Source organism: Corythoichthys intestinalis, chromosome 1 (genome assembly GCF_030265065.1).
Source record: "Corythoichthys intestinalis isolate RoL2023-P3 chromosome 1, ASM3026506v1, whole genome shotgun sequence".
Classification (NCBI taxonomy): Eukaryota; Metazoa; Chordata; class Actinopteri; order Syngnathiformes; family Syngnathidae; genus Corythoichthys; species Corythoichthys intestinalis.
Genome location: NC_080395.1, coordinates 31,992,017 through 32,005,201, shown reverse-complemented (window position 1 = coordinate 32,005,201; position 13,185 = coordinate 31,992,017). Strand labels below are relative to the sequence as shown.

General features: G+C 38.7%; 1 protein-coding gene across 2 annotated transcripts in view; it reads left to right on the top strand.

The window, feature by feature from the left end:
• trpm7 (transient receptor potential cation channel, subfamily M, member 7) overlaps positions 1-13,185 on the top strand; it is a 55,944-nt gene that overhangs the window by 7,478 nt on the left and 35,281 nt on the right. For both annotated transcript variants that reach the window (XM_057828391.1, XM_057828473.1), the window contains exons 3-14: positions 152-359; positions 772-985; positions 2,827-2,951; positions 3,036-3,207; positions 3,331-3,505; positions 5,764-5,887; positions 8,059-8,131; positions 10,271-10,371; positions 10,572-10,706; positions 10,782-10,835; positions 12,769-12,909; positions 13,007-13,141. In XM_057828391.1, coding sequence (XP_057684374.1) covers positions 152-359; positions 772-985; positions 2,827-2,951; positions 3,036-3,207; positions 3,331-3,505; positions 5,764-5,887; positions 8,059-8,131; positions 10,271-10,371; positions 10,572-10,706; positions 10,782-10,835; positions 12,769-12,909; positions 13,007-13,141 — 1,657 coding nt within the window. The remainder of the gene's footprint in view (positions 1-151; positions 360-771; positions 986-2,826; positions 2,952-3,035; positions 3,208-3,330; positions 3,506-5,763; positions 5,888-8,058; positions 8,132-10,270; positions 10,372-10,571; positions 10,707-10,781; positions 10,836-12,768; positions 12,910-13,006; positions 13,142-13,185) is intronic.

Genomic DNA, 13,185 nt, shown 5'->3' with positions numbered 1-13,185 from the left:
CAATGCGATCATCACGGACGCACGATCAATTATAACATTTGAAGGTGGATGTGAAAAGCTTTAAAATTGTTCTTGAAAGTATTTCAATATATTCTATATATGTCTTCGTTTAGTAATTGATCCTGACAAATGAGCGCGTGTGTGTATACAGGTGCTGCTGCGGACGTCTGGTGCGGCAGCATGTTGGCTTCACAGCCAGCCTGGCCAACAAGTACTCGGACGTGAAGACGGCTGAGGGCTCCGGCAGAGCCGCGCTGGAGCTGGAGGAGTGGTCGGTGGAAAAACACACAGAGGCCAGCCCTACTGACGCCTATGGTGTCGTTAACTTCCAGGGAGGCTCGCACTCCTATAGAGCCAAGGTAGTGAGGGGTACTCAATGTAATGAGGGCATGTTAGTCATTTTTGATTGTAGCAGGAGGTTATATGTTAACGCAAAAACCTGAAAGGCAAGTTTATTGCGAAAACACTGTAATAATACAAATTATACATTTATTGAATTCTATGTTCCAGTGATGTGCGGTCAGGGGATCATGTCATCATGTAATATGAAATTAAAAATAATTAAAATGGTTGTATTTAATCAGTGTTAAAACTCTTTTTCATTTAATTTCACTTTTTCTTCTCCTCAAAATCACGGTCACATGTTTGTAAATCAGACTGTGATGAAGTCAGTACCTCACCAGACATGAACATCACTGCTATGTTCTATTCTATTTTTTTTTTTTTTTTTTTAATTTAGTGGTTGTTTGTGGCTATTTAATGTCCTTCCAGTATGTGCGTTTGTCCTACGACTCTCGTCCGGAGAGCATCCTTCGGTTGATGCTGAAGGAGTGGCATATGGAGCTGCCCAAGATTCTGATCTCTGTCCACGGAGGCGTGCAGAACTTTGAGCTGCACCCTCGCATCAAGCAGGTGGTTGGCAAGGGCCTCGTCAAGGCAGCCGTCACCACAGGTGCCTGGATTCTTACAGGAGGGGTCAACACAGGTTTGGAGATGTTTTACTTGGAAAATGATACTACAATTTGTTATAGCACAAACTAGCACAAACGAACGGCACCACTTCGGGTCCATTTTGCAGTAAATGGGGTCTGTGTGACATCATTACTACAAATTAAAAGCAGAATATCTACAAAACCGTTGCAGCGCAAAGAAAACGTTTTACAGCACAAATTATTGACACCATTCTAGCCATTTTTAATCAAAAATGGGGTCTTTTTGACCTCAGACTGACCTATAAAAGAATTGTAAATATCTCAATAAATGCAGCACAAACGAAACGTTACTCAAGATGCTCGAGTATTCGTTGCAGCTCTAAATAGGAGTATGTCATACTCCCATGTTATACAATAAAACTGTTCAGACCAATCGGACACTCAGATTTCCATTCTCTGTATCAAGCAGCTGAACAGGACCGGTTTAAAAAAAAAAAAAAAAAGCGATGATTACTCCTGCACGATGCTATCTTAGCTAGAGGTATGCAAAATTTCCGATTCTTAGATTATTCGTGATTCGGCCGTGGAAGATTCGAGAACGATTCATAAACATCCAAATTCCGATTATTGAAATATGCCAAGTAAAGCAGAAGTACGACACACTCAGCGCGCCGCGCGGTCTTCGGTACGCAATTAGGGACGGAGCGAGAGTAGCTAAACATCATGCTTCTCATTACCCGGCCGCTCGGGTAACGCCAATGCTGAACTCACGGCTCTAGCTCAACTCATGCCACGAGATAAAAAAAAAAAAAACACCAACATACCTGACTGCTGCCGAAAAGCTGCTACAAGCCACATTACGTTACGGTAGATATCATTTATATAGGACTAGATGCATTATAGCTTCGGTATCGTTACCAGCACATCTACAAAAAACTAGATGCGGGCGTTAGTAACGGCCGCCATCTTAAAGCAGTACACTTCCCTGCAAGGCTGTTGTTGCGAACCTTCCAAGCGAACCTAATTAACTTTTATCTAAAATACTCCAAAATCGGTAAAATATTGACTTGAATCTATCTTTAAAATAGTTTTAAAACTTTTACATGTTGAAAGTAGACAAAAGAGAAATTATGGAATAACAGGAGCAATTTTAACAACTTTAACGGTTGATTCACAACATTAAATTAATTGAAAGTAGTTTAAAGCTGCTGATATAGAATGGGGACTGGAGTTTTTTATTTACTGTTATTTTTGTATATTTGTTTACTGCTATATGTTAACTTGATACTGAAATAGTAGTTTGGTTTAGCCTGAGAGGATTTTTGAACAATTTTGGAACTAATGTACAAAACAAATTAAAAAAAAAAAAAAAAAAAAAAAAAAGGAGTGGGGTGCATCAATAATCGTTTTATAATCGAATCGGAGCCTCTGAATCGTAATCGAATCGTTAGGTGCCCAAAGATTCCCAGCTCTAATCTTAGCATTAGCTAGCATAACATCCTTTGCGGCGTTGGGTTCCTGATGTCTCAGTCTGTGTTACAATGTTATGTAGTATAAAAAATATTTGTTTCTCTTGCTAATTTATTTGTACATCTGGATTGTTTTGTTCCTTTGTAGACATTGATTTAAAAATGTATATATACATTTTAAAAACCCAATCTTTTTTACCAGATTCCGATCTTCTGAAAATTATGTGATCGGGGACGATATCTGATCACGTGATCGGGGACATCCCTAGTAGTGACCACTGTCCCTGAAAGTTTTGAGAGATCTTAAGAATTTGTGTTATGTCTTCTTCAAGTCTTAATTAGCATGACTGATAGGAAGGAAATTATTTTCAGTGTTGGAATGAAAATCTGCTCCATTGACAGTTATTTTCATTGCTCTATTGTAGGTGTAGCAAAGCATGTCGGTGACGCTCTCAAAGAGCATTCTTCCAGATCATCCAAGAAAATTTGCACTATTGGCATTGCATCCTGGGGAGTCATCGAAAACAGAACCGACCTCATCGGTAGAGATGTAAGAGACACTATGTCACGCCGTATAAATAAAAAATCAACAACAAAAAACGCAGCCCTAATTCAGTCTGCTTTGTCTCCACAGATCATTGCTCCATACCAGACCCTGCTCAACCCCCTCAGCAAACTCAATATTCTCAACAGCCTCCACTCACATTTCCTACTCGTTGACGACGGAACGGTGGGCAAGTACGGTGCGGAGGTCCAACTCCGGCGCGACCTGGAGAAGCATATCAACCTCCAAAGAATACATGCACGTAAGAGGCACACAATGAAATTTGTGAATAGAAGATTCACTTAACACCTTATTATTAACAGGGATGAAAATCTGTCATATAGCGAGCAATATTATGCTTGTTGAAACTCTTCTCTTCTTGTAGGCATTGGTCAGGGTGTTCCTGTTGTGGCACTCATCTTTGAAGGGGGTCCCAATGTGATCTTGACTGTACTTGATTACCTTCAAGAGACCCCTCCCGTCCCCGTGGTTGTGTGCGAGGGCACGGGCCGAGCCGCTGATATACTAGCCTACGTCCACAAGCAAACTGAAGAGGGCGGGTAAGAGATTGAGTCATAGATATTTGACATGTTGGTGTCTGCGATGCATTTTGGAATATTTACAACCACAGTTTTGGAGTACAAATTGGTGATCTTATCTGCTCACAGAATTGCACATAAACTACATTCTTTGCTTAAATTGTCAGCGTGACCACAAACGTGCAGTGTGATTTTCCTGGTCAAACCATTTTTTTTTTGTTTTGTTTTTTTGTCTTTTTTTGTTTGTTTGTTTGGGGTTTTTTGCCTCATTTTTCACTAGGGGTGTAACGGTACACAAAAATCTCGGTTCGGTACGTACCTCGGTTTTGAGGTCACGGTTCAGTTCATGTTCGGTACAGTAAGAAAACAAAATGCAAAATATAAATGTGCTAGTTGTTTATTACACACCTTTGTGCTTTCAACTATAGGAACATTAGCCTATACAAAGCTAGAATTCTGCTCAAAAAGTAGCGGATATTTAAAGATAATCCAACAACAATTTGCGTTTCAGACCCTGTGTATTGGTCAGCTTTCTTTCTGAAAGAAAGAAGAAAAAGTCCTGTGTTAAAGAGAAAAGCAATCCCGATGACATAGATTTTAACATGTATTTTACAAATGAAATGCCTCAATGAATCATTTTTTTTTCTTATGAATGGTTTTCAAAAGCTTTATTGGTGGATTTTCTCAAGTTAAACCGCCACACATAAATTAATAAATTTAATTGCGTAAGCAGGATCTTTGTATTCTTATTTAATTACAGGTGTTTTAGCTCATTTCAATTTATTCCATTTAAATGGGCTTTTATTTATTTTATTATGTGTTTATATTTTACAAATGTGATGGAGTATTCATTTATATTGTATATTTTATGTTGTATAACTTTAGTTCCTATGTGAATATTAGTTCCTACTTGTTTTGTTGTGGTAGGAGGGTTTTGTATTGAACACGGGGCCGTGTTGGTTATTATTATAGCAGAGAAAACAGCAGTAAATCAACAAAGACAACTTAACTGTGCCCCGATCTACCAGTCAAGAGATCTGATGGACTCAAAAAGTGGGTTACGATTGCATATTAGTTTGAAAATCGACTGGATCCATCGTATTTTTACCCGATTTTCCGGTCTGCCCGATCCTAGCTACCGGTAGTAGTATTGACGCAGGAGGGTCGCGTCTCGCGTCAAATAATAAACTCTGCCATTCTTTTCGCATGCGTCGTGTTGAGTCGCTTCTGGGACGCGTCTAACACGCGGCCGCGCTGCGACTGGTGTGCATTGGCTGACTGACTTTAACGCCCGCGTTTCACTGCGTTCTCGCAGCGGCCACGTTGTCGCGACGTTGACATTTCTGGGTTATACTGTCCTACCGCGTTGGTCCTCATTATAGTAGAGAAGACGGAGTAAATATAATCTACACAAAGAAACTGTAACCCACAGGTGTCAAACCGATTCCAGAAAGGGCCTAGTGGGTGCTGGATTTTGTTCCAACCGATAACGCGCAGAGAGTTTAACCAATGAACTTCCTGCTGAAACAAGAAGCACCTGACAAAGTTTAACTGATTACACATGTAAAAGATCTAATTGGTGAAAAGGTGTCCTCTTCATTGGTTGGAAAGCAAACCTGCACCCACTAGGCCCTTTCTGGAATCGGTTTGACACCTGTGCTGTAACCCGATCGACTCACAGCCTCGAAAAGTAAGGGTTGCATTACGTCAGAAACTCGTTCGGTATGCCTCCGTTCCGAACCGAGCACCACGTACCGAAACGGTTCAATACAAATACATGTACCGTTACACCCTTATTTTTCACCAATCTGCTTGACTGTTCTACTACATTTTAAAATGCTGTTTGCTCACATTACACATATATTGCCTCAATAGAAACAGACGGGTACTTTATTAATCCCATGGGGTAAATTGAGTTACTAAGATGAGAAGCAAGTACATTCATTCATGATTTGTGTCTTTCTTATTTATGGATCATAAAAATAAACCACTATTTATGAGCCCAAGCAAATGCAAATCAAACATGATGGAAGTTGTTGTCATCTTTTGTGTATTAAAAGATAAATTAAAGTTGCAGTACTTGTCATCAATTTACTTCCATTCACGTGGTTAACTATGGATTCAAGGTGTCAAAATTCAGTGTGACCAGTAGAAGCAAGTACAATTTCAAAGCAGTGTCTGCTTATAATTTACTCCCTTTATTTTTGTTTCACAGTGCTGCTAAGAAATTAATGATATTGTTTTTTTTTTTTTTTTTTTTTTTTTTTTTCTTCCCCTAGTGGACTCCCAGACGGCGTGGAGGCGGACATCATTGCCACCATCAAGAAAACATTCAACTTCAGCCAGAGTGATGCCATCCATCTTTTTCAAACTCTGATGGAATGCATGAAGAAGAAAGAATTGGTACATTGTTGGAATAGGGAAAATGCATTCATTTACTCACGAGACACTTTATTAGGCACTCTTGCATAATATGCAGAGCATATCAAGTATACCTTTTCCACAAATATCTTTCACTCGTTTGTATTATTAATTAAAATATATATATTTTTTTTTTATCCCCAGTCTTTTTTTGGCAGTTTTGAGTAAACAGGATATTTGGTTTAGGGATGTCCCGATCCAGGTTTTTGCACTTCTGATCCGAAACCGATATTGTTTTGCACTTCCGATCTGATACCGATACTAGCCGATACCGATACCGACCTATCTGAGCATGTGTTAAAGTTTAAAGTTATTTAGCCTCCTTACTTAGTTGTCAGTTGAAAAAGGTTTTAGTACCCTTGATAACAACCAGCCAGTTGAACTAGGTGAGTTTGAATAAACGACAATGGTTGGTAACAAGAAACTGACCTGTTTATTCAGTGACAAACACAAAACATTATAATTAACAAACAGAAATGGCATAGTCAGTCAGTAAAACGTGCAAATAATATTGTAAACTGTCTTAAAAAAACAAAACACACCAACAACCTCAGTGGAAAATCCCACAAATCCCCCAAGCTATTAGATGCTTTTAATGTTTCGTGCATTAGTTACAAAAATTGTATAAAAAGCCTCTCAGGTTTAAATAAACGACTATTTCAGTATCAAGTTAACATTTTAAAACAGTAAATAAAATACTCAAGTCCCCATTCTGTATCAGCAGCTTTAAACTACATTCAATTCATTTAATTTTGCGAATCAACTGTTAAAGTTGTTAAAACTGCTCCCGTTATTCCATAATTTCCCTTCTGTCTACTTTCGACATGTGAAAGTTTTAAAACTGTTTTGAAGATAGATTCAAGTCAAGATTTTGCCGATTTAGGAGTATTTTAGATAAAAAGTTAATTAGGTTAGCTTGGAAGGTTCACAACAGCCTACTAGGGAAGTCTTCTGCTTTAAGATGGCGGCTGTTTACTAACGCATCTGGTTTTCAATACTTCAATGTTGCTAACGCAGTCGAGTCTGTCGTGTAGCATCTGGTTATATATACATATGATATCTATTATCTCCAGTAAAACGACGTTGACGTAGTTTGTTGCGGCTGTCAGCAGAAGTCAGGTATTCTTGTGTTTTTTATCCAGCGGCATGAGTTGAGCTAAAGCCGTGAGTTGAGCATTGGCATTACCCGGGTCTAAAACAAGTTATGTTTACTTTCGGGACGCAATGTGGTCAGTTTCTCATTGCGTCCCGAAGACCGCGCTGTGTATTCGTTCCGCTTTACTTGATATATTTCAATAATCGGAATTTGGATGTTTGTGAATCGTTCTCGAATCTTCCACGGCCGAAACGCTCAAGGATGTAATGACGGCTGGGCATGTTGTACCGTGGTTCTAAGTGTTGGATGGTGCGTCTTGACTCACGTGAGATAATGGCTCGTCATCCAGAATGAATTCTTCGGCAATGACTCTTGTTATTCCCTGGGCTTTGGGACTGTCGAGTGCCAGTTTGTCACGCATAGCAAAAGTTTCTGCCAGTGTTAGTTGCGTAGGACCTTTCTTTTTGTCTTCGGTTTTCTTAACATACTCCTCATATTGTTTGTGGTGGTATTTCGCTAAATGCTTGATTAGGTTGGTTGCATTAAAACATCTTACAGCTTTACCACTACGCTTGACTTTATTGTGGCATATGTTGCTCTCTGCCTCTTCGTCTTTGTCGTCCTTTAAGGTGAAATGATCCCACACAGCTGACATTTTAGTAAATTGGGAGATGGTAATGTAAATGTAGTGTGTTGAAGGTGTGCCGTAAAATGCGGACCGGATTTTAGGGAAACCGAAGCAAAAACTGGAATGGATTACGTAAATCGGTGTGCTGGACAACCCGGACCGGACTTTTAAAAAAAACTTGATCGGAAGTCTGGATCGGAATTTTTCCCATGTTCTGATCCGATACCGATGCACATTTTTTTGCCCATATCGGCGTCCGATCCAATCCAAATATCGGATCGGGACATCTCTAATTTGGTTCATGTATATTTTCCTATGTAATATAAAGAGCATGAATCTGTAACTATATAATCTTGCCATACTGTAACACTCAAGAACTTGTAAAGACTGTTTGACTTGACACTGAGGACCGCATTTCTTCAAAAACAGATCACTGTGTTTCACATCAGCTCAGAGGAAAGCCAAGACATCGACGTCGCCATTCTCAGAGCCCTCCTCAAAGGTAAGAGTTCTTCCCATACTCTCCCTTTACATTACTTTACTAAAAAGACACATTTCTACCAGAGTGCAAGCCATGTTTATTCAGTGTCCTCAACTGCAGGGGCGGAGGCTATAAGATTTCAGAGTTGTGCCGTGTTTTTGTTCTGTCATTGATATGCTTTCAATGCACTTTGGCCCTGTTAGCCTTCGAGATCACCTTCCTCGCATTCACAGACATGCCTTTGATGTTTTCTCTCAAAACTCGTATTGAAGTCAATTTAGAGATGCAAAACTTTCAAAAATGAGTCCAACTCAATTTAACTTAGTTATTGGAAGAGTTTATTACTCCCTACCCAAAGAGTACTTCACTATATAACTCGACAAAAGCCAGCTAAGCCTGTAATGACTGCAGATGATTTATCGTATTGACTGAAAAGTCCACACAGACAAATATTTGTCTGACCAAGGTGTGTTCTTGCTGGTGAAACAGTAACTTATCTTCCAAAGGACACAAATTTTCTAACACTTGGAGGCCATGTCGCCCTTTTAAGTGCAGGTGTGGTAATCAAAATGCACATAACTTGCCTTCTTATAAACAGTATCACTGTGTGAGTTTTTAAATTTAAAATGACAGAAAATGAGCATAAATCCTAATTACCTCCGCCAGTAGGCAAAATTTATGGAAGGCGCAGGTTATGTAACAAGTTCAGTTTGTCTGTCGCGCTCTACGTTTGTGTTCAAGATAACTCAAGAATGAATAAAGGGATTATCAAATTTGCAGAATTATATGATGTAAAATCAAACGGAAGACATGATTACAGGCATGAAAATCTCTCCCCTTTCGACGAAATTCGCCATTTTGAAGTCAAAAAGGGGGACCTACGTGAATTGTGTAGATCTGAGGACAATTTTTTTAAGGGGGGGGTTGATGTCGGAGGCTTCATCGCCACACGTGTGCATACAATTGTGCGAGCATGCTAATGGCATATGAGACAACGGTTCCTTTCACAGATGTTTATTGTTCATCAACACGTCGTAAATTAAAGTTCAGACATACAAAATAAGAAAACACATCTATATTAAACACTGCAATGCTACATTGAGGGAAAAAGGCAACCTACCTTAGTCTGCTATAAAACATTGGCAGTCTTCTCCAAAATGCAAACTTGCAAACTATCAGCATTTGACCTCATTGTTTATTTGTAATTTATTGTTGTTATTTACATGTTTATTTGTACTTTGACGTAATCAAAAATGTCATTGTTAAATTAGTAAAAAAAAAAAAGGGGGGGGGGCGTTATTAGATCAATCGACCACTCGTGAAAATAGTCAGCTGACTAATCGGGGAAAATTGGTCGTTTAGGACAGCCCTAGTTGTACAGTGTACCGGAACGTATTTCCTCCACACCCTTCTCTCATTTATAACCCCTGACCCATTTTAATGCCTGTGATTAAATTCAGGTCAATGTTCACATAGGTCAAAAAGAATTTCGTTATTTGACATTGGATTAGCTGTTTGCAGCATGTTTTTTGATATGAAATGGAAGAGCTGATTAAATTTTGAGCTAATAAGGTCAAAGGTCACAGGGCCAAATTGAATTTAGCTGCTTAGGAGGAAGTCTGCTGTCTCAAAGTCCTCCTCTAAAACAACCTTAATATATAATTCAATGAGTGCCCTAAAAAGTCTCTTTTCCACTTTTGGTATTTATGGCACACCAGCAAACATGATGTGTAGTGGGAAATTTGTGGGTTGTTAAATCATTGCCGTCACTGAAACGAGAAATTTTGCGCGCATGGGAATATTGCTGTCAGGAAATCCTTTTCAGATCAGTTATGCACACACAATCTGAAATATGATGAAACAATTGGGACACAACAAAGAAATCCATCAATCAATCAGGACTAGGCTGGAGCCCTTAATCCCTCCATCGAAGTAAATTTCTTATTATAACAGATATTTTGGACTGTTTTATGCTTCCAACTTCGTGGGAACAGTTTGACCCCTTTTATGTTTCCTGTGCATATTGCAAGGTCCATAAAGGCAGGCTTTAATTGGATAGGTCTGGATAAATAGTATATACGAGAGCTTTTTAGCAGTACTATTTGTGTGACTCGTATTACTGAACGTGTCTGTTCATTATAGATTCATATTATATTTCAGGCACAAATGCTTCTGCCTTCGATCAGCTGGTTCTCACCCTTGCCTGGGACCGTGTCGATATTGCCAAGAATCATGTATTTGTGTACGGACAGCAGCTTTTGGTATGTGCGTGTGAATCATGTTTGCTTGCTTATTAGCTACTGTAAGTGTTAACCCCAAACCTTTGGACTGGCCCCAAATGACCCTGGAATATCTTTTGTTCTAACCCAAATTTATTTTTATGAGTCATAACTTGAAAGATGGTCATTGTTTTTTGTGTGTGTGTGTGTGTGTGTGTGTGTGTGCGTGTGTTTGTATGCAGGTAAGCTCCTTGGAGCAAGCTATGCTCGATGCACTGGTGATGGATCGAGTGGACTTTGTCAAGCTGCTGATTGAAAACGGTGTCAGCATGCACCGCTTCCTGACAATCAGTCGGCTGGAGGAGCTTTACAACACTGTACGGTTAAAAACCACAAGTAAAGAAGCCAGATGTTTGCAAATGGTAGTCAAACATTTTCCTTTTGATTTTTAGAAACACCCTCCCTACAATCCAACTCTCCTCCATTTGGTTAGAGATGTCAAGCAGGTCAGTGAAGATCATTTTCACCTTCCAAGTAAAAGTCGATTTAAATTTTACTCCTTCCAGGGCACTCTGTAGCTCATTATTAGCCATTGATGGCGCTAGATGTCCATTGCAATTTAGCTGGGAGAGGCTGCGAGTGACCCTCCCCGTCAAAATGGATTGGATGTCTACTGCCATCAGTGGCATCTAAAGAGTTAACAGTAAGAATTGTTTCTTTTTTTTTTTTTTTTTAATGTTTATTTTTGCATGGTTTTTTATTAAAAACAAAAACGGGGAAGGGAAAACAGGAAACTTGATCTTATTTTACTTATTGAAAAAATACATATGTAAAAAAAAAAAAAAAAAAACTTATTTCTTACCATAATTTTCGGAATATAAGGTGCACAAGCCGCCACCCATCAAATTTGATACGAAAAGTGCATTTGTTCATAGATAAGCAGCACTGGACTATAAGCTAAAGCTGTCCTCACTGTATTATTGGATACTTACGCCAAAAGATATTAACCGATAACACTTTACTTGCCAGCAGCATCATAAGACTGTCAGAAGGCCAAATTAACCACCTTGAAGCTTTGAATCAATTGGCTGCAAAGCCTCATTTGGCCATAATTGCTCAATGTAATCTCTCCCTTCGCTTGGGAGTGAGACTACCTCTGCTGCCACCTGCTGTCAACACTGTTGTAGTCCAACATGCCTCCTAGCATGCATTGCAATGCTACAGATGTAAATAACAAATCAAAATTCATGTTCTGTGCCAATTATTTCTTCAGTTAGTGTTCCATTTGTTTCATTAATTGCTAGTTATGGTATTTGGTAACACTTTATTTGACAGTGGTACCATTAGACTGTCATAAGACCATCATAATTAGACATGACACTGCTATCAGCATTAATGAATGCTTATGGCAGATGTTATTTTGTGTCATTCGCCAAATTAGCTCACGTTTGAGTGGATTCAAAACATATGAGCTGGACATAAATGGAGTTAGTGACATTATTTTTCACTTCATCACTACTCCCTTGGGGGAGACAGTCAACCTCTGCTGCCACCTGCTGTCAGCACTGTTGGCACCCAACATGCCTCCTAGCATGCATTGCAGTGCTACAGATGTAAATAAGTTACTGTTCCAGTTGTTTCATTAATTCCTTGCCACACTTTAATTGACAGTGGCGCCAGAAGACTCTCTTAAGACCATTATAATTATGACATTACACTGCCATGAGCATTAATTATTATAGCACAAATTATCTCACTTTTGAATGGATGTAAAAGATCCAAGCAGGACCTAAATTGAATTAGTAACATAATTGGCCGAATGACAGGTAATGACATTGTCATAAGCATTCATTAATTCCCATGATCATGTAATGTCATACTTATGACAGTCTTATGATGCCACTGGCAAAGTGTTACCTATTAACCCAAATAAATCAATAAAAAAGCCGCGCTGGACTCTAAGCCGCAGGATTCAAAATGAGGGTAAAAAAGTAGCGTCTTCTAGTCCGTAAATTACGATAATTTTTAAAATTTTCATCTATTTAGAAAAAAAAACAAAACATTGAATGTGATCTATTTATTCTTATTAGTAAAATATTAAATATATTATTTAAAATAAAAATTATGAAACATGAGTATTCATAGTCAGTCCTCCCAGTTTAAGTGAATTGGACGTCTATCATTGTCAATTGCAGATTGAGTTTAATACAACGAAATTAAAAAAAAACAAAAAACAAATCAACTGTAGAATTTTTTAAAGGGCTAAAACTAGAGTATTTCCGTAGCATTTTATTAAATTATAATTTTGTTTATTCATGTAAAAAATACAATTTAAAAAAAATGCAATGAAAGGCTATAATAAATAATAAAGAATAATAGCATAATAATAACAATAATAAAGGCTTATGAGCTCCTTTTTGTTCCTGTGACTTTTCGCAGAGCCATCTGCCTCCAAACTACAAGATAACGTTAATTGACGTGGGTCTGATTATTGAGTACCTGATGGGCGGGACTTACAGGTGCAACTACACCAGGAAACGCTTTAGAATCATATACAATAATCTCCATGGCAGCAACCGGGTGAGTGACTGTAATCCTCCTCTGATGTATCGCAGTTATCTTTGATTCCTTTCTCCTAAATACAAATGGAAAGTCATTCTCGGCTATGTGTGCACAGAGGTCTGTGCGCCACCCAATGGGCTCGAGCTCTCATTTGAGAAAAAGTCCGGAGTCATTCACCATGCAGGCTGATAAGAAGGAGAAAACCAGGCACAACCATTTCATCAAGACTGCACAACCGTACAAACCCACAGTAAAGAAAATCTTTTGGCTTAAATTGCAACTTCATTTTCCACA